The sequence below is a fragment of the Buteo buteo genome, chromosome 7, assembly GCF_964188355.1.
Source record: "Buteo buteo chromosome 7, bButBut1.hap1.1, whole genome shotgun sequence".
In the NCBI taxonomy this organism is placed as follows: Eukaryota; Metazoa; Chordata; class Aves; order Accipitriformes; family Accipitridae; genus Buteo; species Buteo buteo.
The window spans coordinates 28599242-28624764 of NC_134177.1; the positions used below are offsets into that span (position 1 = coordinate 28599242).

Below are 25523 nucleotides of genomic sequence, written 5' to 3' on the forward strand. Positions count from 1 at the left end.
GTAGAGTAAGCCCCACCAGCCTGATCCTGATGCTGGTTCTTCCCCTTAGCAGCACTGGGGGCGTGTGTTCAGTCCTGGGCCTGGTCCAGGAATGCTGGTTGACATTAACTGGTGCCCTTCATACCTGGAATTTGCTTCCTCATTTTCCACAAGGTGTGTAGGCAATTGTGGGGCCTCTGTTTCTGCTTTAATTGCATAATTTTGTATAATATCCATTAAAAATAAGTAATTTGGAAGAGGTCACAGTATGAATATCCTGACATAACTATGTTTGGAATGATAGATGGACTGTAAGGGATCTCTGCCCTAATTTTTTTTTAATTTAATTCATAATTATCCTTGGGGACAGTTGGGCATCTTCATTACTTTGTTCCTACTTGCCTGAACAGTTTTTATCTTAGTTTACTGCCATCTGTAAATTTGAGTTCAGAATGCTGTTGAAGAGGCAGTACTGTTACTGCTGAACAGCTGCTGCTGTACTCACTGCTGTGTGAGCCAACTGCTCACAGTTTATGCTGCTCAGTCATTATGTGAAATGCTGGTCTGTGCTGCTTTAATGCTGGTCATTTTTGTCCTGGTGATAGTGGAATTTGACATTATTAACGGACCTCAATTACATGTATCACTGATTGCAGACAGTAAAGGACATGTTGCTCTGTTGCTTATGTGACTCGTGTTGCCATTACAGTGCAATTTGGTCAGGTTTAATGGTGTGAAAGTGATTTTGGACTTGGTTTAAAGCACTGAATCCTCCCCCCGCTCTCTTCCATTCAATTTGTATTTTCCTTCTTCTGTCAAGAGAAAATACCAATCTAATTATAGAGGCTTCCTTTTGGAAATAACCCTAGTGCCTTCCTTTTTCTGATTTACCCTCTATGTTTTGGAGCCTAGAATCAGAAACTCTGTGACTTAGCCTCTGATGTGATTTGGAATTTGGCTTCCTGTATGAGGACTCATATTTCCTCTGTGACAAAGCATGCTGGTAAAGGTGACATGCAGCTCAGGCCAAGGGACCTTGTGTTCTAGTTTGATGGCTGCCATTCACTTGTGGGTTTGATTTTTTTGAGAAATGTCTGTCATTGTTTATTATCTTAGTTTTCAGATTTTGAAATGTGCTGATCATTCTTGTGATGACTGTTATCAAAACCTCGTTAAAGAGGCATCCAGCATTAGGATTAAAGGCTGCCATTTATATTTATATAGCTTCTTATTCTAGATATTAATGGACCGAGGCTGGAATCAGCTAAATATCTATGTTGGGTACATTTATAGAATTTTTGACAATAGCTGGACCTGAAGCTGACAGATGGCAAGTACTATTTTTACCTCAGGAAAGCTTGCAGTGATTTTATTTTCTACTTTAAACTTGAGAAGTATCCAGACTTCTTTCTGATGGTTAAAGAAAAGAAGACTGAGACTCTCCCAGGGTAGCTGTCTGGGGCAAAGACATTTCCTAATATTGACAGTGTGGTTTTGATCTTTCTGCTCGCAGCCACTGATTTGGAAGTGCTCTGATAACTGATATATGTAGTGCTCCTGGTATAAGCCTTCTGGAAAATGAGATTAAAGACTTCTTTCACCTTTGGTTCAAGCTTTTTGGTTCAAGTATCCAGTTATTCAAGTGCAAAACTGTTCTGCATATATTTATATCATATTTCTGTAATTTGGACAGTAACAATTACATTTCAGGTTTATCACATAAACCTCCTCTTCAGATTTGGAGATGGTTTCATTAGAGTTTTTAGTTCTACTGGCAAGGGATGATTTCCATTTGACTTAATCAAATGTGAAAAGTGTCTTGGTATTGGGCTATGAAAGATATGGCCCAAACTCAAATTTTGGCCTCTGCATAATTACATATTGAAATTTTTAAAAAAATTAATTAAAAAACAAAAAGTAAGAACTAGAAGGACCTCAGATCCATCAATAAGTAAAATATCAAGTATAACTTCCAAAGACATCAGTGTCTATTAAATGAGTTGTGTTCCTAAGTCCCTTTTCTAATAATAATTCATGCTACTCTGCTGCTGTGGGAAATCACTGCTGAATCTTTCTTTTCTGTTTATTCATAGACCCCAGAGCCAGTTGAAAACTACATCAGTGAAGGAGAGTTTGAAGATGATCTGAGTTCTTCTACCCCAAGCACGATAGAGCTGGAGATACGTGGATCCAGCCAAGAAACAGATGAAGATTATTTTGAGACCCTGTCACATCAGAGTGGATCTTTTTCAGATGTAAAAACTGAGCCTTATGAGAGTGCATCAGACACAGAATCTGTTTCCAGTGATGTAACTGGGGAAACTTGCTTGGATTCAAACTGCCTTTTTACTGAAAAAGAAAATCTGTGCTGTAGTCTTCCTAAAGCAAAGGCAGAAACAACCCTCCATGAACTTAAGTGCTCAAGTCAACCAGAATTTACCCAGCAGGTGTTGTTAGAAGTATCCTCCAAAATAAAAGCAGCACCAAGCAAAACTGAATTTTGCATACAATCTGCGAGGTCAGAAGGTGAAGAATTAGGTGATGATGAGCTAACATTAACTAGTGATATTTCCAACACAGAGAACCAAGTCAGTGAAGAAGGCATTATATCACAGACAAATAGAAAGTTTGTAGCAGTATTGCAAGATAAAGCAGAGTTTGAAAGCAGTGAAGTGCAGTCCTGTACCAACTCAGTACCTACAGAAGATGATGTTACAAGACAGAAGGAACATCCTGCAGTATTAAGCATTGCTTGTTTCAAAGCAAACTCAGAAAGTTGTTTGATTTTTCCTGAGGTACAGCAATCTTCTTTCCGGTCAGATGCAGCATCAAGCTGTAGTTTGCCTAATCTTCATTTTGAAACAAATGGACCTAACCATAAAAGTTACACTGAGACATCTGACTGTAAGTGTGAATTAGAATCTATGTCCAGTATAAAATGCAGCAGGAGGAACTCAGTTGATAGTGAAGAAACTACAGGTAAAAGGATAAAACATGGAAGTACAGAGACCATGTTGACATCAGATTCATTCTTTTACCAGAGCTGCTTCAAACCAAAATCTCAGCCACTACTCACAGGGTCAGAGATTACTGAAAGTAAAACATGGCACAGTGTACCTGAAAATATCAGTACTCAAAGCAAGACAGAATATGTGGGGAACTGTATTCATCCAGCAGACAAATTTAGATGGTCATGTTCCAGAATACATCTTCAAGGGCTGGGTTTTGAATACACTTGGAAAAACTTAGGAAGGGTACCTTTAAGCCCTGAAAAGGCATTAAAAGTAGAGGGAAAATTTGGCATAAAAAGATCTCTTCTTAATACTGACATAGACTCAAATAAGTGTCAGCTTTCTCAACCAGCAGGCTCTCCCCAGTTCATTGATTATTATTTGCACTCTAAATCAGAGACATGTGGCCTTAGCTCAGAATCAGTAGATACATGTGCTCATAGCTTATCTTCTACACAGATTGATGCTTGTGAGTGTAATCTGAAACAAAAGGAGACTTCATCTGCCCTGGACTGTGAGCCAGTGATCATAAATGCTGAAGAACTTATAAAAAGTGACAAGTACAAAGCTGAAAGAGATCTGGAAGCAGACAAATTCCCTTGTGATATTGATGTTGAATCTAGCATTGGTGACACTGAGAACCTAGCAGCTTGTCACATAGGTTTTCCTGCTGTTGTGGAAAATAGAGATTGTGATTGTTCTGTAAACTGTGTTTCCACTGGTAGAATAGAGCAGAAAAGTTTGAAGGAGAATGACCTTGAATCTGAACTGTCAGGCATGGAGATCATGGTAGGAGAAAGATGGGTAGATGATTCTTCCAACCTTGACTTCTGTTGTGAAGTCCTGGAAACCAGATTGCAACCAGGTGGCAGTAACACTGGGACAGAGCACAAAGAGTCAATGCGGCAAGATACAAGTTGCAAAACTGGTGCCTTAAGGAGTCACTCTGATCTAGTAACAAATGAACATCCTGCTCATAAAGGAAAGGATAAAGACAGTGTCTTTGCTGTTGAAATGACTCCCAGATCAGATTATATAAACCAGAGAAGGCACCTAATGACTCTTCCAGAGTTAAAGCCTGCCCTAATTATAGTATCTGTAGAGCAGAAAGCATTACAGTCCAAGACACTGAAAGATAACCTTCCTGCTGAAGTGGTAACTGGAACATTGAGAAATGTAGTGAGCAAGGATTTGATGTCTCCTCATACTGTCAGCAAAGCTCATGATGAGCCAGAGAGAGTTCTGAGTGAAAGCTGTAGCTGTGAAGAACAAATTGTGGCTACTCACCCCATTCCTGGTAGTGCAGAGATACTCCCTGGTACGGATAGAGCTGAAGAAAAACTAGAAGTTTCACAAGAGAAAAGAGAGAAAACAGATGCTGTTTCATCCTTAGGGTTCACTTGTAGTAATTCCTCAGTAACAAGTGCAAAAGTGGAACACAGGAGTGTTACTGTACCACTGGGCAATGATATACTTATTGCAGAAAGTCAGGCAGATCAATGTGAAGAAGCACTCTTAAAATCACATAATAGAAGTGGTGATGTGATCTCTGAGAGAGAGCCCTGCAGAACAAAGACTGGTTTTGAATTAGAGGCAGAACAGTTCAGAAAGTCATGGACTGAAACAGGCGATGATCAGGTGTCTAAGGAAGAAGAATTCAAAGCACGTCAAGGCAGAGAGGAAGACTTATATATAACTACTGCAGTAACACTGGAAACATGCAGTGTAAGCAGTTTGTGTCAGGGAGATGGTGCTGATGTTGCCCTTCAAGGGCCCAGCATCATTTCTGAACAAGCAGTAGGCAGGCAAGGAAGTGAAGGCTGTAATGGTTCAAAGGAACAAATAGGTATTTGTGAAGAACCTTCTCCTAGTGAAGGAAAGGAGGGCTCTCCTGCAAAAGACACAGCTAGCCCTAGCAAAGACGGGACACTGAATCTAGATGTGTCTGATGTCTTTAACTATTCTGCAAAAAGGGAGACCCATAACGCTTGCATGCTGGGCCTAGATAATATAAGTACCTGCAGCACTAACAGCGAGGAAATGGATGAGAACTCTTTCCACGTCCTGGGAAGTAACAGCAGTCTCCATAAAGCTGTGCAAAAGCCAACAAAGAATGGGAACAGTGGGAAAGCTTCCAGGTTTTTAGTATTCTCAAAAATGACATCTTTCCGGAAAACTAAGCCTGCCACAGCAGAAAATCAGGGAAGCAGCAGCTTCTTTGGCAGCAAGGCAAAGATGGAAGAACTGGATGCTGGGAAAGAGGATGAAGACACTGAAAGTTTACAGTCTTTCAAAAGTTGCTCATCTGGTTCAGCGTTCCACAGGAAGGAAAGCTACACCTCTGAGTACTCTGATGATGATGACTTATTCTATGAGAGACCTGCAGGATTATTCAACAGAATGAGCCTGAGGAAAGCTTCTGGCTCTGGTCGGATACTGATGGAAGGTGTAGATACAAATTCAACTTCTTCTACACTGGCTACTGTCAAATATGCAGATCAACAAGTTTCAGGTTCATCTGAAAACAATGACAGTGAACCTGTGGAATACTCTGGGATTAGAAAATCTTTCCCTGAAAATGAATACAAAAGAAACAAAACCCCTGAGGGTAAGAAGTTCAGGACAAGGTTGGCCTTGGCACACAAATCCCTCTCAAGCTTATTTGAATCCAGATCTCCAGAAAAGGAAAATACTGAGCAAAGCTCAAGAGTATCACTGAAAAATGAAAAGGAGAAAGCCAAACTTCGCCAGAGCACCTGGAAAGCTTTTCTAAAAAGCAAGGAGGCAGATGGACTAAAAAGGCCTGTTTTAGCAAGTTTATCACCAACACAGGATAGTCTTAATGCAATTAGCAGCCACATAATGAGAACAATGTCAGTAGAGCGACAGGATAATTCCAATGGGCACACATTTTTTAAAACAGAAACAGCTAATGGGTCCTCAACAGACACCAACTATTTTGACACCTCTGTGGAGCCTGTTGATGTCTCTTCACCTGCAGGTATGTGGAGAAAACGAATACAGTGCCATGACTTGGGCATAAGATACTCACAGACTTCAGACTGTGATGAACAACAGGAGGCTCTGAGCAACAGTTTAAATACTTCTCTAGAGGAATACTGGATGAAATCTCCATTTAGCCCCACTGACTTGCAGCTGCCATTTAGTCAGTCAAGTCCATCATGTCCCCAGCTCTCAAATTCTGATGGTAAAGACATGCCTTGTAGGCCCATGAGTCCTAAACCACAGAGTCCACGATCCACCTCTCAACACAAGAGCTTCCGCTATCCTGGAAGAATATGTGCCACTTCGATGATCTCTCTTGGGAACAGCTCTGCAGTTGAAAGCAATTTAGAGGCTCCTGAAAGACCAAAGACATTGAAACCCAGAGGTAGTCTCTTACTTTCTGTACACTCATTGGACAACGAATACCAGAGGGATGACAGTGGCATAAGCAGTCAATCCCAGATCAGCTTAAACACAGCTTCTTCCATTAGTGACATGCTCCGAGATGAGGTGAGTTTTGCCTGGGAATGATCAGGTAGTGGTTTGGTTTGCACAGTCTTTTGGTTTAATATGGTTTAGGAATTCCGGCGAAACTCTTTAATAGCTTAATGAACACATTGATTAGATGGGTGCATAAATATTCCTCTTTGTCTAAGATAGGTAGCACTACTTAATCTCTCTGTTCCTGTTCAAGACTATATGAATTGATGCACTTTTTAAGGGAGGATTTACCACAAAAATCTAAAGGAATGAAGTCATCACAACAGCGTTAATGCATAATATTGCTCAGACAGATTACACAGATGCCACCCTGTCTTCAACTCTAGTTTTCACCTGGGTCTTAACCCTCTTATGACAAGTCAGAATAGAGCCTTGTAACTGGTGTATAGTAATTAAGTTTCTCAAAGTGAAAGGCAACATAGAAATCAATTCCTATTGCTAGCAGTCACTTTTTAAGAAGTAAAATCTTTTTCTTTAGACAATGAGGAGCTGCCTTTCAAAGTACGAGTCTTTTGCGGTCACCATAACTACCCTTTGATTGCCTCTAGGAGTCCCTTTCTGCCTTTTCTACAGCAAAAGGAAAGCCACCCATGGACTCAGGGTCTCCTTTTGACATTGTGTTGTATTCTACTCCTGGTAACAAATTAATTTCTTTGTGAAAGGCTGGATCTCACAGGAAAGATTGTATCTTCAGTAGGGATTTCTTGTTTGGCTGAGGCCTTTAAAAGCAGAGACTTCGCCTGTCAGTAGACTTCTAATCCAAGAGAGGATTTCCCAAATTGTAAGCAGCTGGGACCTTAGGAATCTCTTTCAGTGGCTAAGTGCAAACCACCAGAGTGACTGAGATTGATCTGTTAGCTGAGATCCGAGAACCTGGCTTGATCATGCTACTTTTTCAGTATTGAAGATGATGAGTGTTGACATTAAGAAAAGGGCAAAATAATTTTGTTGAGCAGATTTTCAAAAGTGGCACTTGAGAGAGGGTATGAGATTCTACATATCCCAAGCAGATATTTTTCAGAGAGTTCATGAATCTGGAAACAGCTTGATCAACTCTGCAGCTGAGGGCTAGTTGTGTTCAACTCAAATGAGCCCTCGCACAGCTTTTGCAGCTGCTGCCACTGCCTTTTGTCTCTTGCATCCAGGTTATATTGAAGTTTTAAGATATCCTCCAAAAAGGTCTTAGCCTACCCTTTCTCCTAATTTTGTTAATAGAAATTCCATATATTTTGTATAGAAACAGAAAAAGGGTGGTTGGAACAGACCTTGGGAGGTCATTTCATCCCACCTCCTTCTTCAGACAGGACTAGTAGCAACACCAGTGTCATGGTTTAACCCCAGCCAGCAACTAAGCCCCACACAGCCGCTCACTCACTCCCCCCCCCCCCCCAGTGGGATGGGGGAGAGAATAAGAAAAATTAAAGTAAAACTCATGGGTTGAGATAAGAACAGTTTAATAGAACAGAAAGGAAGAAACTAATAATCATAATAATAGCAATAATAAAATAATAATAATACAAGGATTGGAATATACAAGTAATGCATAATGCAATTGCTCACCACCCGCCTACTGACACCCAGTTAGTTCCTGAGCGGCAATCCCTCCCAGCCCCATTCCCCCCAGTTTATATACTGGGCATGATGTCACATGGTATGGAATACCCCTTTGGCCAATTTGGGTCAACTGCCCTGGCTGTGTTGCCTCCCAACTTCTTGTGCCCCTCCAGCCTTCTTGCTGGCTGGGCATGAGAAGCTGAAAAATCCTTGACTTAGTCTAAACACAACTTAGCAACAACTGAAAACATCAGTGTGTTATCAACATTCTTCTCATACAGAACCCAAAACATAGCACTATATCAGCTACTAGGAAAACAATTAACTCTATCCCAGCTAAAACCAGGACAGTGAGATAGACAAAACCATGACTTTGTCTAACCAAGTCTTGAAAACCTCCATTGCTGGAAATTTCACCACCTGTCTGGGAAACATGTTCCCGAGGAAAAATTTTTTCCTAATGCCTAATCAGAACTTTCCAAGCTACAATTTCTGGCCATTGTCTTGTGGCATTGTCTGGCACTACTCAGAAGAGTTTGGACCCGTCATCCATGTAACTACAAAATTGTTCTTATATTGCCTTTAGTGCCCTCTTATAAGCTTGAACAAACCCAGTTCCCTCAACCTCTCCTCACATATTCCCAATGAAAGTTTTTGGGTTGATTGGTTTGGTTTTTTTAGCTAATGCTGTCTGGAATCTAAAGAAGCATGTGGGTGGCAGTTTGAGAAGTGAGGGCTATAGTACTGGAATTGCTGTGGGCAGAAGGGGAAAAGAATTTGCTTTATTCTCTTCTGTGCTCAGCATTACTTGAAAATCTTTTGTTTTCATGGGCATCAGCTTAACTTAAAAAATCAATACTGGACACCACATTCCAAACGAGAGGGTGCAGTGTTAGACCTGCCTAGGAAAATGCAAGATACTTGGACTATACACACTGTCAACAGATGAAGCTCCTCAGAGGATGAATAAAATCATTGACCTGTAAATGATAACCCAAAAGAGCATCTAGAAAAGAGTGGAGAGATGAGGCATGTGTAAAGCCTTGAATAGGCAAGCCCACATCCTATAACACAACCGTTAGGAACAAATAAATAATTACTTAATTTGATTGCTAGATTAAATAAATTAAAGAAAACCATGAAAAATTTAATGGTATCAAAGCCATATAAAACCAGTTTAATTTTCCTGATTCTTCTGGAGGCTGCAGAATATCATATCTGAAATTGGATAAATGCAGCTGGTGCCTAGAAATTAACATAAATGTCCCAGCTTTCAGGACACAACATCTAATCTATTAAAGCAGGTAGGGCTTTTGTTTATTTCCATTTTCATGACATTGTGAAATGAAGTAGAACTGCACCCTGGATTTTGTAAGTGAAGTTATTTTTTCAGGAATCTCTCAAAATATGACAGAGACATTAGGCAAAGTATATTTGCATTAAGTCTTTCCACCATAATTATCATCTAAACACTAAGGATGGTCTTCCTTATGTATGATGCTAAGTAAAAAGGTCATAAAATTAAGAACCTTTTCTGTTCCACATCAGTAAAGACATTATTGCAAAACAAATGCATAATTACGAAGTTCCTTGAGCTCACTTCCCAGTGTACCCTCCACTCTGAGGACAGGTATATTTTCCCCAAGCACCCAGCCAGATATTTTTCCAGTGGTATCAGCTTTATCTGTGTTATAGTGCTGTACCAAACTGCACTGGATCAGCTTGTCCCTGATGCCTCTGGCTACCACACTGGTAAGTAACCCTTCTTAGCGTGACGGAACACAGACCAGTCCCTCTCTCATTACCTGCTAATGATTAACATTCTCCAAGTTACATCCAGGACAAAGATTTTTATGCTGAAAACAGCAAGACAGAAGAATTACAGTTTGCCCATGTGTCAGGGCCTTCATTACATGTTTAATTAATCTGTTTCTAGCATGATTTTACTTGCATTAATTGTGTTACCCAGCAGGCAAGAGTGAACTGTCCTAATATGTCCCATGTTTGGAACCTGTGCAAGTTCTCCTTGTTCCTCTCTAATATGATGGAGTTAGGCACAGAATACCAGCAGGGTACACTTCACTTTTTCATAGCATCTAAGTCGATAAGTGTTTCTAGACTGTGGCATCTCTTACCAGTAGCAAAGAATTGATCTGGGATTGTTGGTTAATTGAGAGTAGATAGGAAGTGCCTGCAGTGGTTTAAGCGTTGTTGTATTTGGGTTCTTCAAATGAACTGTGAGAAACTGTTGACAGGACACAACATTTTCTTGGCATGAAGAGAGACTCCTGAGATCGTTCATTCCTCAGTGTTGTTATCTCCCACCTTAAACATTATTGATTTTGACACTGATGCTACGTGGAGTGGAGTAGTAGTTAGATGCCTCAGGGCATGCTTGATTTCAAGTTATTCCAGCATAAAAGCTGCAATTTTGTGCAACCACTCATTAAAAGCAAATGAGAATGAAGTGCAAAGCTGTGCAATTCCTTGCTCTCCGCCCAACATCAAGCAAATAAAATGGATAGCGTAAAGAGCACATCAGGAAGCACAGGGCTTAATATATCAGACCTGCAGGCATCTAGGAAGCCTTTTCACATTGTATAACTGAAGTACAGTTGGAAAAGCACAGACAGACAAGACTGGTCATTACTCTATTTTCAGAGACACTGTCTGTCTTTGTAAATAATATTATACAGACAGAGTGACCTAAATCCCAGTAGTAATGTTATTGTAATATGCTGTCTAGAATGAGGGTGAAAAGGGCATTGTCCTGTGCAGAGGGTGTATATATTACACTCTCAAAGAATAGCAGGGCTACTGCTTCAGGGTGGAGTACCCCTAAGCCTATGGAGAAAGCTGAGTGAATAGACAGGCTGGTTTCAGCCAGCCAGTACTCTTGGGAAAGCATTTTCTTCTGAATAATTCTGGGGCTAGATAACTGAGCTTTGCCATCTTCTGTTCAAACTGATTTCAAGCAAACAAAATTTCCAGCCAACAAACCCTGTGTTTTCATCTGCTGTTTGTAAAACAGGAGTCTAAACAGCAATGTCAAACACCACCTGAAAAAAGGCCAAATGAGAAATGGGTTCCCCATCGCAAAAGGAGGCCCCCCCGGGTTCCACCATCCCCACACCCTATCTCCACCCTTGAGAGCAAAGCCTGGAGGCTTTCCTTCCTTGCTTCAGATGAAAAAACCAAGGACATTCCAGAGAGGAGGAGGAAGAGACCTAAACCCCTCTATAAGTGCTTCAGCTTCGATGATGTTTGGATGGAGAGGAACCAAAAAAGGAAGCTAGAGAAGGAGACACAGCCAGAGAGAAGGATTCAATTGCGACACCTCCCAGAGGACCAGTTAAAAGTAAGAAACCTACACTGTCCTCCTTATTCTCTGGCACTGTCTGCCTCTCTGCTCTGGCTGCTTCTTTCTACTGTCATCATATTCCTGCCCTTTCACTTTGTTTGATACCAGTTCTGTCTGTTTTTCTTTGGGCCTGGTAGTCTGCAGAGACTGATTAAACACTAAACTGGTCCATAAGTGATGATCTCTAAAGGTGGTGGGTTTTTTAGTCACTGTAAGTGAGCAGTTCTTGCCCCATGCCATGTTGGACAATAGGATGTGAGAGGATCAGATTGCTCTGTGAGCTGAAAGATAGGGAGGGCAGAGAGCAAATCAAAGTTGCCTCAAATCAATATAAATTAAAGTGATGAAATCTTATTCCGTGCCCTGTGGCATTGCGGTATAACTTTAACAAGGGACTTCTAAATTAGACTTCTTTTGTATCTGAGGCCAACTCCATCTTCCTACTGAGGCAAATTCCTGCTGTGAAGTGCTTGAGAGAACATTGGAGTTCTAGCTATTAGCATTCTCCTCTCCACCGGGGCAGACTTTTAGATCAGCATTATGATTGCTTGTGACAAACTTTGTGGCTATTGTGACTCACACTGATGGCATCTGTTACTCTTGGATCCAGAGCTAAGGTCTGTTCCCTTCAGGGAGAGCCCTGAATCTGTATCCAGGAACCAAATTTAGCATTCATACACAAAAAAAGAACTTCTGGGAAAAAGGACATGAGAAAGAGGGACACTCCATGCAGCATCTGATGATAATATGGACGAAGCTTCTGAGCAAGCTTGAAATCAAGTAGCACACATTCAAATAAAACCTTTCCTCAGGGTTTTCTGTTTTGGTCTGTTATCTGCATTTGTTTTCCTTTCTCTCTGTTGTCCTGATTGCCTGTTTCTGGTTGCTGTTGCATCAAAATGACAATGTTTGAGGGGAGCTGAGGCCCCAGTCCTGTTACCACTTCAGCACATGCTTGAGCTTATGCACACAAACAGTTCTGTTGATGGCAAGAGGGCAACATTCACCTGACACAGCTCAGCTTGTCCACTATGGCTTGCTGGGAGTAAACCTACTGCCTCATACCTGTCTGCCTGGGAGAGCCTCCCCTCAAAGCAGACAGACATCTGGGGTAGAAAGGCCAATTCCAGAAACAGGGTTTCTGAAAAACTGCCCACTATTCTCCCCTCCCCAAGAAAAGGGGCTAAAAATCTGTGCTATTTTGTATTTGTAGGGCTCTTCTAAACAAAATGTTGCCAGTTGATGCTTGGATGAGTACTGGGTATGATTCTGTGATATGTTGCCTACTCTCAGTTCAGTGAGGATGCTTCCCTGGCTCAGCCCCACTACTACCTATGTGTTGAAGACAATGAGTAATGCTCCTGAGGCACGTGTATGTTAAGATTAAAAAAAATTTTAGAAGAAATTAATTGCGTTACTTTTCTACCTTGTTCAGAGTTCTGAGTGCTTAGTGCTGTATGGGCATGATACAAGCTAGGGAAAATGAATCCCTGGCTTACATAGGCTCAGTGATGAACAGAAGCCAGTAAAACATGTTAAAAATATTTCTTACAATTCCTTGACAAGCATGGATAGTGATGGAAATCTAACCCATGCTGCAGGGTATGTTGGCCAGTACTGAGACCATTAGTGCTTCTAAGAGGAGTGACCAGTTACCTCAATAGCTTCCCCTAGAGCCATCAAAATAACACAGCTTGAATGCTGTCTGTTTGCTAATTGACTGCACATTTTGATGCTACCAGAAAACAGCTTCTCCTTTAAGCATTTCTACACTTATTTTCAGGGGCAAACTTCCCTCTAAATTGTGATCAGCTGTGTAATGATTTGCAGCTGCCCCTGTGCCCATTGAGATAACCCTTACTTAACATCACCTGCTTGTGGGTCTTATGGGCCTGAATTAGTTTTCTGGTTCATTCTTCTTTGGGTAGTAAAGGCAAGTAGAAGATATTTAGTAGCATGTAGGTAGGTAGATTTGGGGTTTACTGTTTCTGTTGATTTAAGTGTATTATGTAGGTTACTGATACTTTCTATCTTTCTAGGCAGGCCAAGAGAGCACAATGCTAAGTTTCATTGAGAGAACTGTTGGCATTTAAGGGCTATTTCCTGTATGTCCGTATAACCGCATTTCTTGGCCTGTATTTCTTATTTGTAATAGTTGTGATGTAGTTTCTTTTTCCTGATGTGTTTTATTCTGTCTTTGCAATGCTCTATTCCTGTAATAATGCTGGCTTATTCATGCTCCCAAGTGTGGTGGGAGTGCTGTCACAAACTGCAGTGTTCAGGGGCAGTTTTAGAAGGATGCTAAATCCCTTTTTATAAGGAGAAATAAATTATCACAAAAGAAGCTTTGTAAGATTCATTGTCTGTTGTTGTTTTGTGACTGGAACAAGGCAACTGTATGGGGCTTTGGAGATCTGAAATTGCAAGTCTGATGTTTTCTGACACGTGGCTGCCTTGGGATGTGTGGCTTCAATTATGACAAGTCATACTGAGTTAAGTAAAGATCAGGTCAGCATACAAGGTGATGTAGTGCTGCAGTATTGTGGAAAGAACTTAATAGGTCAGACCAGGGAGGATTTCTTGATTTTTTTCAAGTGCTGATTTCTGATACTACTCTATCTTTCAGGTCAATGTATACAAATTAGTACAGTGGTAATAAGAAGCTATTCTGAAGGCTGGTAGCTGGGATTCAGAGAGAGATGGACAAAGAGTCAAGAAATTACCTCTAAACTAAAAAACCAACCATTTGAAATAGCAGTCCTAAACAATTCTATATACTGGTCTTTGTTTTGCTTAGGTCCAGTAAGCTGCCTATTTGCTTTAAATGGGAGCAGCCTGTGTAAATTCCCAGAGTCAAACTCAAAGCTTGACCCAGCTATCCCTTATAATGAAATGCTACCAGTAACAAGCTGAGCAGCTTCTGATCTTGTACCTTAAAGCGTTAATATTTAATTGGTTGTGGCAAGCCTTTGAAGGTAGCACCCCCTGAAGAAGAGAAACTCACATGGCTGTGGATGAACCTATTTTCTTTTGCTTGGCCATAGGCTTTGCCCTTCACATGGGTGTTGGGTTTCACGCTGTAGCCTGGGGTCCTCTTATTTGTTTTTAATGCAGTATAAATTCCCTAGCTGGAGCAGAGGCAATGTCCCAAACCACTGATACATGTAATGCTGTAATGGCAATGGGGTCTGTTTTGGAAATTATTTTTGCAAAAATTGTTTTAGTGATGTCTCTGAACTGCCTGTCTGCTCCCATCCTGCTCTTTCCTATTTTGACAAAAAGTTAAAACCTGACTGTTAAGCTCCATGCCTCTCCAGTGCACAGCAATAGAAGCACAGACATGGATTCTACATGCATTTGTTAGAGCACAGTTTCTGCACTGCCAAATTAGAGAGATTCCTAAAAGGCCCATCAGGGGACTATACCCCCAGGGGGTATAGTGCAGAAAAAGCTCTCTCTTTTATTTTGAAACAGAAATGAGAAACAGTGAAAAATAGATCTTTAGCTTATTGCCCTGAATATGACTCCTGGAAATCTGATTTTACCCCATCTGAAATAAGAGAAAATTAAGTTTTGCTGTGTGCTACCATGGTTATGAGCACTGTGGGCACCTCAGATACACTTTGAGAGGGTAATGAACACGCTTTGGAGAGGGGATTGAATGAGATAAGTCTCCCCCTGTTGTGCACCTGACAAGGCACAGACACACAGTAGGGGTAAATGCCTCTCCCAGGGACTGACCTGCTGTGCACTAGAGTGTAGAAATAAACTTGAAGCTATAGCAGAAAATGTAGAAGAGAGGGTCTTTGCTATGCTCTCGTCCCTCGTTTCCCCTTCCCTCCCTTGTAGGTTGGGGAAACCCCTGCCCACGTATTACTAACATCTTTGAAAATGCTGCTGCTCCTGATTTTTAGGTTGTACAGGCCTAGCTCCTGTGCTATAGAAATCAAATGATGTCTTTACCTGAGATTTCCTCTAATGTCCCAGGAATTAATAAGAATGAAGCTTACAGGTTTTACTGTAACAGCCCTAATGCAGTATTCTGCTTCCTAGTCTTAAACAGAGCAGGAATGCTTTCTGTCACCTTTCATGTAAATAACCTAGACTTTACCCTTGACATTTTCAGAGCTGTAGCCCAGTAAGTTGCCTGTTTTGCTTGATTTAATTGTCACTGGAAGAGCATGTGCTCCCACTGGGGTTTTGCTGTGACTTTTCTAGAAAAACAGGCACTGCTCAGGTTAATTTGAACAGGGTTCATGCTATCCCTCGGGAGATGGTGATTTGTGCCGAAGTATTGGCTATATTCTCTTTGTTTTAGGAAAGTAAGTCCAGGAAGAATAAAGCAAACTAGGCACAGAGCAGCAGCACTCTCAGCTGCTTGGGCAGTGTGTGGCTATTCAGTGGGCTTAGTTTGCTGTTCAGTTTTGGAAGGATGTTTTGACTAATTGCTGTCTTCTAAAGAAGAGGCTTCAGTGTCAAGGCTAGTCAGCAGCCTTTATGCTGACGGGACATAGTGTGAGATGGTAGGGAGAAGGAAGGATCCTAGATAAACTACTGGACCTCAATATACCAAACTCTTGGTTCAGTGAAGGATGGGTACATTGTAACTGAATGTCATAGCAGCAAAAGGAAGGGGCAGTAGTGATACAAAGATGAAAAATGGCTATGCCCATGGAACCAATGCTTATTGACCAGCTGATCTTCCAGTGGCCTGCAGTCACTGATATTTTCTGTGTGTCCCAGCCATAGGAGGCGTGGGGGAGAAAAGAGGGAGAGGGAAAAAGGAATAAAAGCATATCTGCATTATGCATTAAGTACTACAAGCTTCAGTGCCTTTGACTACAATCTGTATTGCTCATTGTTAAATGATTTGTATTCTTGTAGTATCTTGACCAGTATCTTGTGATTCCCTGATGAAGTAGCAGGGGAATGTTGGTCTTGTTTCCCTATCTCAAGCAGACATTATTTTTGTTTCAGAGTGGATGAGAGGAGACAGAAAACATTGAAAGTTTTTTGGTGTGGCAAGATTGGCAGAAAATATTGGGTTTTGACACAGAAAAGGAGAACAAACTTGTTTATGTTTTGGATTTTGTTGACAACTTTATTTTTTTTTAAGTGAAAGTCTGCATGAAAGAGTGGGTTAGTCTGCAGATGGATGAAATATCTTTATGGCAGTCATTTGTATGATTGTGTGATTTCTTAAACAAGATTTTTTTTGTTGTTTATTTTAAGCCTGACTTACTGAGGCATTAGAGGTCATGAGCTGTGTGTATATATCTATATGTTTTCCCCCTTAAACCAGCAAAAGTTATTAATTCAATGAGATCTGGCAATGGTATAGAGTTTTCAAAGTTTCATAAAGTTCTGTAAGTTTTGTAAAATGAATCAGCCAGTAGAGGAGAGAGCGAGAGATCCTATTTGTACCTTTAACTGAAGAGAAGAATGTTGAGTTATCCACGTCCTATATGGTTGGGGACTGGTACCAATAAATCTCTGAAAGAAAAAGCTTTATTTACATGTTAAATACTAGAACAGGAATTATTAGTCATAAAAGTTGTAGGAAACAGTTTTGTAGCTGAGGGTTGGGGTGATATGCTTCCCCCTCCCACTAGATAAACTTTATAGGAAGAAGTAAAACTTTCTGTGAATGTAGGTATGTGTGGTAGTGTGTGAAGTATGAGTCCAGTACCTGGTTATGCGCTTCTCCTGTTCTTACTACCTTGCAGTTTTCCCTGCCTTCTCACTGTTTTCTAACCTCTCTAGCCATAATCATCCACATGTCTACTAATGTACTATTTACTTACATGAGCAGGCATCAGTGGTGGAAAGAGGTACTCCCTGATGAATGCTATATTTAGTACTACAGGGTGTCTAAGTTTAATGTTTGTTGTCTTTGTTTTCCCTCTCTTGTTGCAGGCTGGAATAAGTCCATCCATCACGTCTGCTGTTGCCTTTGACATCCTACCACTGAAACTGCATCCATTTTCCCAGAGCACTCCGACAGGCTTAGACTGCGTGGGCTGGAAACAGTGCATCTCCTCTCCTGGTGTGTACACTAGTCTTAGCTGGACATGAATTATGAGAGAATTAAGCTCTGGTTTATTGAGTATGGAAACTATGTGATAAGCATTCTAACCTATTTCTGTTGAATGCTGCATCCATGTCTGAGCAGAAGTCTGCTTTCGAGTTAATTCTTTCATGTGCTTTTTGTATTCTGGTTTGTTTGCTCCCTGAGCAAATAAGCAGGGTGCTGTTTAAAGGCAGCGGTCAGCTTTTTAGTGAAGAAAAGATAACTAATGGCAATGATAGTGTGCTTGATGTAGAAACATTGTGTTGTCTCATGAGAACTCTGTCTCATCTAGGATGATGTCATATATATCACACTCTTGAATTAGGTTTCTGGAGATGAAATAGACTCTCTGCCTTGTGTTTGCTGGAGAACACTACGGTGGGTATGGTGAGATTCCTCTCAAGTTGCTAATTAGGCACTAAAGCAACTAAATGAGCCTTTAGAGGTAGAAGTTTCCTGTACTTTAAATAAATCATCTTAAAGAACAAGTATGCTGTATTTTCGAGAGTAATGTGCGTGAGGTACCATGTCTGCTTCATTTCCAATGACTAACACTTTCTCAGAATTAAAATGTAAGTTGCACAGATTATTAAACAGTGAGATGTATCTTTGCCAGGTTTTTAAATTCTCCATCTGACAGTGCCTGCCCAAACACTGCAGATATCTGTATCATAGCAGTTTGGGGTTGGAGAAGAAAAGCAGACTGCAGAGGAGTTGTTTGGCAGTTAGGAATCTAGCCAGGAAAAGCCAGCCACAGTTGGGTGCCAAGCTGCCATTTCTGCCTCAGAAAGTCTCTTTGTACCATCGATTAAACACTGCTGGAATTACCTGATTAAGGGACTGTAACATTGTGCTAATTACATCAGAGCTGAATGGTCATAATATTTTGTCAAGCAAAACCGGTTTGCTTTCTGACACTTTGTACAACTCATGCACAGAGTCATGAGGTTTGATCTGGAAATAAGAAAACAAACTACTTATCATAGTGTCAAGAACCCTGCCTCTGCTCTCTCAGCACTCAGGGCTTTGATCACTTGCTGTCAGAAGCATCTGGTGTTGCCCCAACACTTAGGACCAGCTCCCTGGCTGAATTAAAAAAGCTGCAGCTTTACTCCTTGTAAATCCCGTATGGAAACCCATCATTGTCAAGTTATCTGTGCATCTCTGACATGAGCTGAAATCCCTAAGCGCCACTGTCACAGAAGTCAATTCTGAGTCACAGCTGATAAAAATTTCGGGATAGTTCCCAATTGGGACCTGAGGGAGTTAAAAAATAAATATGAATTTCAGAGGGTGAATAAGGGGGGTAAATGTAGATTGACCAGTAGGTAGTGCTGTAGGTGTTTATATGCTGTCTAGAAATGGGGTGTGAAACCTGAATCATCTACAATTCACACAATGTTCCTGAAGTAGGTACAAGTGAATTTCATACTATGACCTAAGCCCGGACCTCAAGAATTCCTGCGTAAATGTAGCAAAATAAATGAAATGCTGCAGAACCCTTTTTCCACCACCAAAAACATGCTAGTGTGGGAGAAAACTGATGAACAGAGGAAGCTCTGTAACGTTTCTACCACAGCCAACTATTAGCTGCTGCTTGTGGGCTTCCCATGAAGCATTTTGGGGGTGATGAGTGTGTGCACGTGTCCTTCCTGTGGTACAATGTGGCTGGGAGGAAAACTGCAAATTACTGAAGCAATACTCTTAAGTTGTTGGATAAATTTTAGGACTTGTATTAATGATCCTAGCATATGCTTTAGTTATGACTAAAGACACTGGATGTGAAAGTACTGTGCAATATGCAGTGGTACTATATACTTCCATGTTGAAAATACAGATAAAATTCTCACTCGCAAAGTCTGCACCTGGTCACCTTGTGCAGGGAATGCTGCAGAGACTGTGGGGGATGGGGTATTTCAGAGCCTTCTCTAGTTCTTCAGGTATGAAAAGATGGCTGTCATGATCCCAGCCCAAAAGGTGCCAGGCACAGCTATGAGACTTCTGTCATGCACCTATCCATTACCTGAGGACAAGAGCTTAGCTGGGCACAAACTTACTGTTTTAGGTGAGGCTGCCGGTTCCCAACTAGAACATACCATGAGTGCTGGGAGAAGAGCTTAATTTTAATGCTGTATCTGCTGTGCTCGTTAGGTTCTTCTGAACAGTCGCTGGCACTAGAGCACTGAGACATTGTTCTCTCTACCTTTATGTCATGCTGGGACAAATGGGACAGACTGAAACCTGTCATTTGGATATCCCAGCAGCTGGGAGCAGGCATACTGTGGCGCTCTTGGTCGCTGATCGAGTTTTGCAGACTGCCTTCCTGTCGCCTCTTCTGTTCAGAGCAGCCACTTGATAAAACTGTTAGGAACCAGTAGATGGCTCTAACATCTGTGAAATAAAGAGCAGCTGAGGTGGTGCTAATCTCTATATTCAGCGAAGATTGAATGAGTCTTGAGTCTCTTCTAGAGAAGTATAAAGGTTGAACATGCCCACCAACATGTGCACGCACACACACATCCCCGAGATTAGCAAAGTTATCTGTCATGTTCAAATATCAGGAATGCTTAAACACTTTGGAAGGACCTTCTTGGCTGCACCATGCACTTTGGCAGGTAGTATTGATGAATATCAAGTGTCTTTCCCCTTTAGTTGTCTGGTTATGCCTATGTCTTCATTTCTACCTTGCAGTATGTGTCTGTTCCTTACTGCCTGGTTTACTGCAGTGTTTGAATAGACTGAGCTAGAGTGAAAGACCAGTGTAGGAAACAAGCCGCTTCCTAATGTAGATATGGGAATGTGCTTTGTGGCAGCCTCTGAAGATCTTGAGAGACCATTTGACTGAGGAATCTCCACAGGAAAGGGGTGAGAGGGAAGGGCTCAAAACATACTGGAGCTAGCAGTGGTAGGATAACAAGGCTTCGGGTTAAAGCAGCGGACCAGCATGTTTGTCTTTAGGCTATCTTGCCTATCCTCGCCTTCCCCATCTTTCTCTTGAGTCTGAGATCTGTTTATTTGTAACCTGAAGACATTGCATGAAATTGGGGGTGTTGCTGGGGAGCTGTTTGATGAACAGTGGATGCAGCTGTGAGAATGTACCTACAACTGGGCTGAAGCTAGGACATGAGCAGTTCTGGGCATGGGAGCTACTAGCCCACAGGTCTAGAGCAGAGGGAAGTTTCTGGGGATGTGGTGCCATCTCTGAGCTTTTCCATAGAGACTTTTCTGCAGGAGACAATCACAAGGTGACACAGTGACAGACAGACACAGGTAATTGTCTGAGAGTTGGAGGTGTAGTTCCTTGAAGTCCCTGCTCTTGCTGCTATCTGTGCTTCTTAGCTAGAGACTTTTCTATTTTTGTGCCTGCCCTCGTTACTTTCTCCCAGATGTTTCCCCATGCTACGTCTCAGAAAATCTGTGAAACTTCTGGATAGGGCCACACATATAACCATAAACCTTCAAGGTTTGTCATATCCTCATAGAGGGAGAAACTTGTAACTGGTGTATTACAAGATCAGGTTTGTAGCTGTGCTATAACAGATCTTAAACCTGTATTATTTAAAATCATTATTTAAATGCAGACTGAATCTTTTTGGCAATTTTCCCTGTGTCTTGTCAGATTTAAACAGCTTAAGATCTTTTAATTTCCTGCTATCAGATATGTACAAGAGTTGCCCTGGAGTTCCACCACAGTGCTGGTGTTGGTCATGCCAACCAAAGAGGCATGAATTCATTCTGACTGATGTGTACTGATGATGAACATACTGGTGGCCTTGGAAATCTTGCATAAGCAATAAGAATAGGCAAACCAAGTTCTCAAAATCTGAATCTTTTGTGGATAGTCTAGAAAAGTGACCACTTAGTGATACTGAGTTATCCTCAGGCCTCACTGATTTAGCAGAAAGTATTTCTCAGAAGCAAAGGGACTGTTTGTTTACTCAACATCATGTGGCCAACTTTCATCTTCTTTTCCCAGCTATAGATGGGCTGTTAAACTCATGCTTGGCAACAGTTAATGTGAAGATGTTTCACAGCCACTGGAGAAATCTATTCAAGAGGGAAAATATTAGCTTAATAACAGGACTTCATTATGTCTTATAAATATTTAGCAGTCCTGTAGTACAGCAAAATAACAAGCTGAGCTATTTGTTCCATTTTTTGTCATTTTAGTTCTTGAAGGGACACAGAAAAAAGTGGTATGCAAGTCCTCAGAAGTGTATCATTGTATCTGTAGCATGAAATGTCCATTCATCCTCATTAACCCATGGAAGTACCATTGAATTTAAGTGGCTAAAAAGTAATCGTGTTGTCTACCATATTTTTCACTTTGTCTCTGAATTACAGACAGATTAGACCCACTATGTCGATCTCGATTCTGTTTAACCACAGCCACAAATATTTGTGCTCTGTGATGACTCTGATAACATGTGCTCACTCAAAGATTTTCATGCAACCTTAAAAGCTGGGCCAAGCAATGGCTGAGTTCCTGAAAATTTGTCTTAGCAGGTTGAGTGGGATTGTATGTATTAGCTACTGAGGTGAAAGATAAAGCATACCAATAAAAACTTTCCATGGGGCAAAGAGTGAAAAAGAAGATCCTAGCAAATCCTGAATGATTCTGGCAATCGCTGTTCAAAGCTATGAGGCTACAGGAGAACCCAATAGAGACTAAAAGAATCCAGCAGATATTTAGGATCAGGCTGTCCAAGGCTCAGGCTAGCTTGACTACCTTGATCGAGCTGCACAATGAGATCCTTAATCTGTAGTTGGAGTCAGCTGCTGCTACAGCAACTTTAGCTAACTTCTCTCTCTAGTGTCACAGAAGAAAATCTTTATGTAGATTTAACAAAAACAAACAAACAAAAAACTGTAGTCAGGTGGAACCCATCTATGATGGGTTGCAGTTTTGAACTCTGATATAATATTGTGCTTTCCCCAACCTGGCTTTGTAGTATTTTTCCTTTCTTTCCATTCTATTAGAAAATGCCTATCTAGTACATACATATAATATGCATACCTCTATAGCACCTTCAGCTAGGACTACAGCACTCTTGTCTCTGGCACTGAATAAACATCTTTTGGTATTTGCCAAGAGCATTCAGTCCAGGGAGTGAGTGGGAGGGTTAGCAAAGGAACAGATGGAGTGATTTAAGCAGGTTGAGGGCAGAGATCTCCCAGGCAAGGGCAGTTGCTACAGACCCTCTGTAAATAATGTCGGGTTTAGTAGTTCAGTCAAGGAGAGATACAGGTATGTGGAGTTTCCTTACTTCTCATGTGTGAAGCATGGATTTCAAGGAGCACGGATAGGATAATTAGGACTGAACTGTATCGTCTCCTTAGCACCTTTTGTGTCTGAAGAGCTGCACTGTCCCTTCCTCTTCTAAATGCCCTGTGCTCCACATCCACAGAACAACTGGATTCATCTTTGTTGTTAATGCTTAACTTGCCTTCTCTGCCATTATTATGATCAAGAAGTGTTTCTCTCCATTTGTACTTTAGTGCAGACAGTTCTAGGAGGCCCTGGAAGGACCAGATCAATGCAGAAGAGGAGTTCTTTGCACTCAAATTGAGAACACATTTCCATTTCTGTATTGGGAGGCATTAGAGGAAGATATTTTGGTCCAAGTAGCTACATTCAGAAGATAATTGAAGGAATTTTTTTGTTATGGGCTACTGTAGAAATGTTATTTTTGCTACTACTGCAGAGACCTTTCTTGTAAAAAATAGCTGAAATATTTAAAGACTCAAAAGTTGGTTCACATTGTTGGATGCTTTGTAGTAACCTGCAGTGATGGAGGGCAAAGATTTTTTCTTTTAGGAAGTACTTAGTAAAACAGAAGTCTTACTGAAATAAAATAACCCTGCTATTGCACAGATAGTGAGGCAAAGTCAAAGGGGTCTCTGTCAGAACAGGCTGTGATGGCCATATGATAACATGGCTTTGTTTACTTTGGACAGAATTACCTTACCCAGAAATATAAACCAAGCATTTTCAATTCTTGTGTGAAATTAAGCTCCTAGTTTTGGGTTTGGGTGCCTAGACACACAGTCACTTAGTAAACGGTAGGAGCAGTTTTGATATTTCCCAGCATGCTCCTTTGTGTCCCACCTAAGGGCAGCTGTCACCCTTCCACCTGTGCTAGTGGATCTGAGCTCCTCATTTACTTCAGTCCAAACCCCTAGTTACAGAGTCTCACCTGACTAACTTTGAGCTGACCTGGATAATCTCACACTGACGCGACCTAGTTCTGGTTTTACACTTACTCTGGTAACTAGCATAAGAAGTTTTATAAAGTTTTCTGCTGCACATGGTACAAGCCATGTGACTACTTTTAAATTATTTTGATAGTTTGACAAATCTGTCATTGTAAGGCAGGTGTTTTAGCAGAGTGCCAGTTGGGAAATGTCTTTTATCATAAAACCTCCGTGGTGTCTCAAAGCTGTTGTTAAACAGTACAGGTATTTCTGCATTCTCAGGAAACTAGTATTCTTTCAGAATTTTTTTTATAGGGACACACTGAATCACATGTTAGGTAATGAGAATATAAAACTTTCTATTTAAAAAGTAGTTGATGATGATGTTTCACTTGGGACTGAGGTCTCTTACAAAGATCACACTGAAATAGGGACCATCTTAGGTCTACGCTCTGGAAGTGGTTGCTAAATGATTTTTCAAAGCTCCCAGCTGCAACCTCCGCAAATCTCAATCTGTGTTTTTCTGGCTTTGATTTCATTTTGAATTCTTTTTCTGAGGGCTTACAAAAATAGTTTTTTAATAGCAGCAGCCGCAGCCAGTTCTAAACATGATTAGTTTATATGTTAAGTCCTTTCTGAGTTCTCAGGGGAAGCAGATAACACAAGGTCTCTCTCACTTGGGCTTTTTTAAAATGCATGAAATGCTACTATTTCCACTTATTTATTTTTAATGTGACAGTTCTGCTAAATTAGGAGGAAAGATCTCTGTCCCACTCTTGCTTTTTTAATGCCTTAAAATTGGCTTTAATAAAAATCATCTGCTAGAAGCTGCAGCTGAGAGCATTTGAGCTGCCACAGAGGGAGCCTCCTTAGTGGACCCCTATGATGTCAGGATGCATCGAGACAAGCAGAGAGGAGGATAGGAATCCAGCTCAGTCCTCAGACAGCGCTGCCAGGTACCACTGCCCTGGGAGCCGCTACAGAGAGCTTTGCCAATTTCCTCCCACAGCAGAGCAGAGCCCCGGCTCTCCCCCTTACCTGCCTGCATGAGGACCCAGCAGTGCCCCAGTGAGTCCAGTGGGGCACACAGTGGAGAAAACTGCAGTAGCAGTGGAAGCTCAGGGCTATCACCAGGTTCGGATTCAGACAGCAGCGGGGTGGTGTGTGGTGGTGGTGGGATGAGAGGTGTCCTGTCCAGATACTGGAGCTTGGAGAGCCTTCACTCTGCCACAGGTAAGGGACTTTTTTTTTTTTTTTTTTTTTTTTTTAAAAAACTGCTCTGTGATATTGCACTGACCTTGAGAAACCAAATCAAGCCTTCTGGAAAAAGTATACAATTTCAAAATGCAGTCTCTTAGTCGTGAGAAATAACTAAAACATTCAGTGTTTGCTAGTTGTACCCCCTGCAGACTTACAGCTAAAACAAAATGACATAGACCCTTAATATACTTCTTAAGTCAGAAGGCAAGAAATAGGTTCTTAATAACATTGGAAACAGTGCTTAGGCTTCTACCTGATGAAAGCTGCCCTTTCCTTTTGGAACAGCCTTTCTTATTTCAGCTTGATTATATAGACCCCAATGTTAGAGCTGATATTCCTCTGTGTAAATTCCAGAGTAGAGTATTGCTGCCTTTAGAAAATGTCTAAGCGAGGTGCTGCGCAGCAGTTGAGGGCTAGGTAGGTTTGTACTGTTGTGTACTGAAAGAGGGAAAGGCAGTTCCCTGAGCCAGCTGCTCAAGTTCAGTTTTCTCGTCTTTCATTTAATTCCTTTTTGAACCAGAGATTTTGGAGGCATGTTGGAGGCATAGCTTGGATCTGTTCTGGCTCCGCCTGCCTGGCATTCTAG

General features: G+C 41.3%; 1 protein-coding gene across 3 annotated transcripts in view; it reads left to right on the forward strand.

Moving 5' to 3' along the window:
* ARHGEF4 (Rho guanine nucleotide exchange factor 4) overlaps positions 1-25523 on the forward strand; it is a 247389-nt gene that overhangs the window by 107356 nt on the left and 114510 nt on the right. For 2 of the 3 annotated variants that reach the window (XM_075032005.1, XM_075032006.1), the window contains 3 exons: positions 2073-6506; positions 11083-11409; positions 17329-17458. In XM_075032005.1, the coding sequence (XP_074888106.1) occupies positions 2073-6506; positions 11083-11409; positions 17329-17458 (4891 nt within the window). Of the gene's footprint in view, positions 1-2072; positions 6507-11082; positions 11410-17328; positions 17459-24583; positions 24911-25523 lie in introns of those variants that run through there. The other variant, XM_075032007.1, reaches the window with a different exon arrangement.